This window comes from Pyxicephalus adspersus, chromosome 2 (genome assembly GCF_032062135.1).
Source record: "Pyxicephalus adspersus chromosome 2, UCB_Pads_2.0, whole genome shotgun sequence".
Taxonomy (NCBI): domain Eukaryota; kingdom Metazoa; phylum Chordata; class Amphibia; order Anura; family Pyxicephalidae; genus Pyxicephalus; species Pyxicephalus adspersus.
Genome location: NC_092859.1, coordinates 21,463,246 through 21,464,782, shown reverse-complemented (window position 1 = coordinate 21,464,782; position 1,537 = coordinate 21,463,246). Strand labels below are relative to the sequence as shown.

General features: G+C 48.1%; 1 protein-coding gene across 1 annotated transcript in view; it reads right to left on the bottom strand.

Moving 5' to 3' along the window:
* The window catches only part of PIK3C2G (phosphatidylinositol-4-phosphate 3-kinase catalytic subunit type 2 gamma), a gene marked incomplete in the record, with an annotated part of 45,580 nt that overhangs the window by 31,222 nt on the left and 12,821 nt on the right, over window positions 1-1,537 (bottom strand). Inside the window, 1 exon segment of the mRNA XM_072399878.1 lies at window positions 813-938. Within this exon segment, the coding sequence (XP_072255979.1) occupies window positions 813-938 (126 nt within the window).

Here is a 1,537-nt window from a genome sequence, read left to right as displayed (position 1 = left end):
TGCTTGTATTGTGTGACATGAGATCCCCAGAGACGGGTTTTCTTGTGATCAGATCCAACACTTCACAAATAAAGCTGCAAATCAGCAGAGTCCTCTGCCCGGAGAACAGACTGAACCGACCGTGAACTCCGGCAAAGGCAGCTCAGCCTGGGCGCCGGTCCCGGGAACATTGCCTGCGGGGGCACCATTAATATTCAGTGTTTAGTGATTGGGATTCTGCGGGGATGAGGGAGGCCGGAGCATTCCCACAGCACAGAGATAGAGATCTGCGGTGCCATCACAGCCTGGGGTAGAGAGAGCTCTATGTGCGTGTGACCACATGTATGTAGGGGGGGGGACTACAAGTATGTGTGGGGGGTAACCACATGTATGTATGTATGTATGTTTGGGAGGTGACTACATGTATGTATGGGGGGTGACTACATGTTTTTATGGGGGGTGACCACATGTATGTATGGGGGGGTGACCACATGTATGTATGTATGTATGTTTGGGAGGTGACTACATGTATGTATAGAAGGGTGACCACATGTATGTATGGGAGGGTGGACACATGTATGTATATGGGTGTGTCTACATATATGTATAGGGGATGAGCATATATATGTATGTATGTTTGTATGTATGCGAGTGTGTCTACATGTATGTATATATGAGATGTGACCACATGTATGCATGTATAATGTGTGACTACATGTATGTACACAGGGCGGACACATCCCATGTCTCCAGAGCTTCCCTTCAATCTGCGGCCTGAACACATGTTCATGGGCGGCACTGTTCAGTGGTTGGAGCCCCCCTTTAACACTGACCTGGGCTGGCTGGTAGCAGGCACAGCGCACTCTCTGCACCCCCTCACTAATTTCTTTGGTTTCCACCGATCTCAGGAGGTAACAAACTTCTTTTACAGCTTCCAGGAGAGGTCCAATACCAGCGTGCTGGAAAATATNTGACCACATGTATGTATGGGAGGGTGGACACATGTATGTGTGAGGGGGTGACCACATGTATTTATGGAGGGTGACCACATGTTTGTATGGGAGGGTGACCACAGGTATGTATGCGGGTGTGTCTACATGTATATATGTATGAGATGTGACCACATGTATGCATGTATGATGTGTGACTCCATGTATGATGTGTGACCACATGTATTTATGGGGGGTGACCACAGGTATGTATAAGGGATGGGCATATATATGTATGTATGTTTGTATGTATGCGGGTGTGTCTACATGTATGTATATATGACCATGTGACCACATGTATGCATGTATAATGTGTGACTACATGTATGTACACAGGGCGGACACATCCCATGTTTCCAGAGCTTTCCTTCAATCTGCGGTCTGAACACATTATGCTAAATGATTATTTCCAAGCGCACGCACAGACCCTGGTCACATGAGCCATGGGCGGCACTGTTCAGTGGTCGGAGCCCTCCTTTAACACTGACCTGGGCTGGCTGGTAGCAGGCACAGCGCACTCTCTGCACCCCCTCACTAATTTCTTTGGTTTCCACCGATCTCAGGAGGTA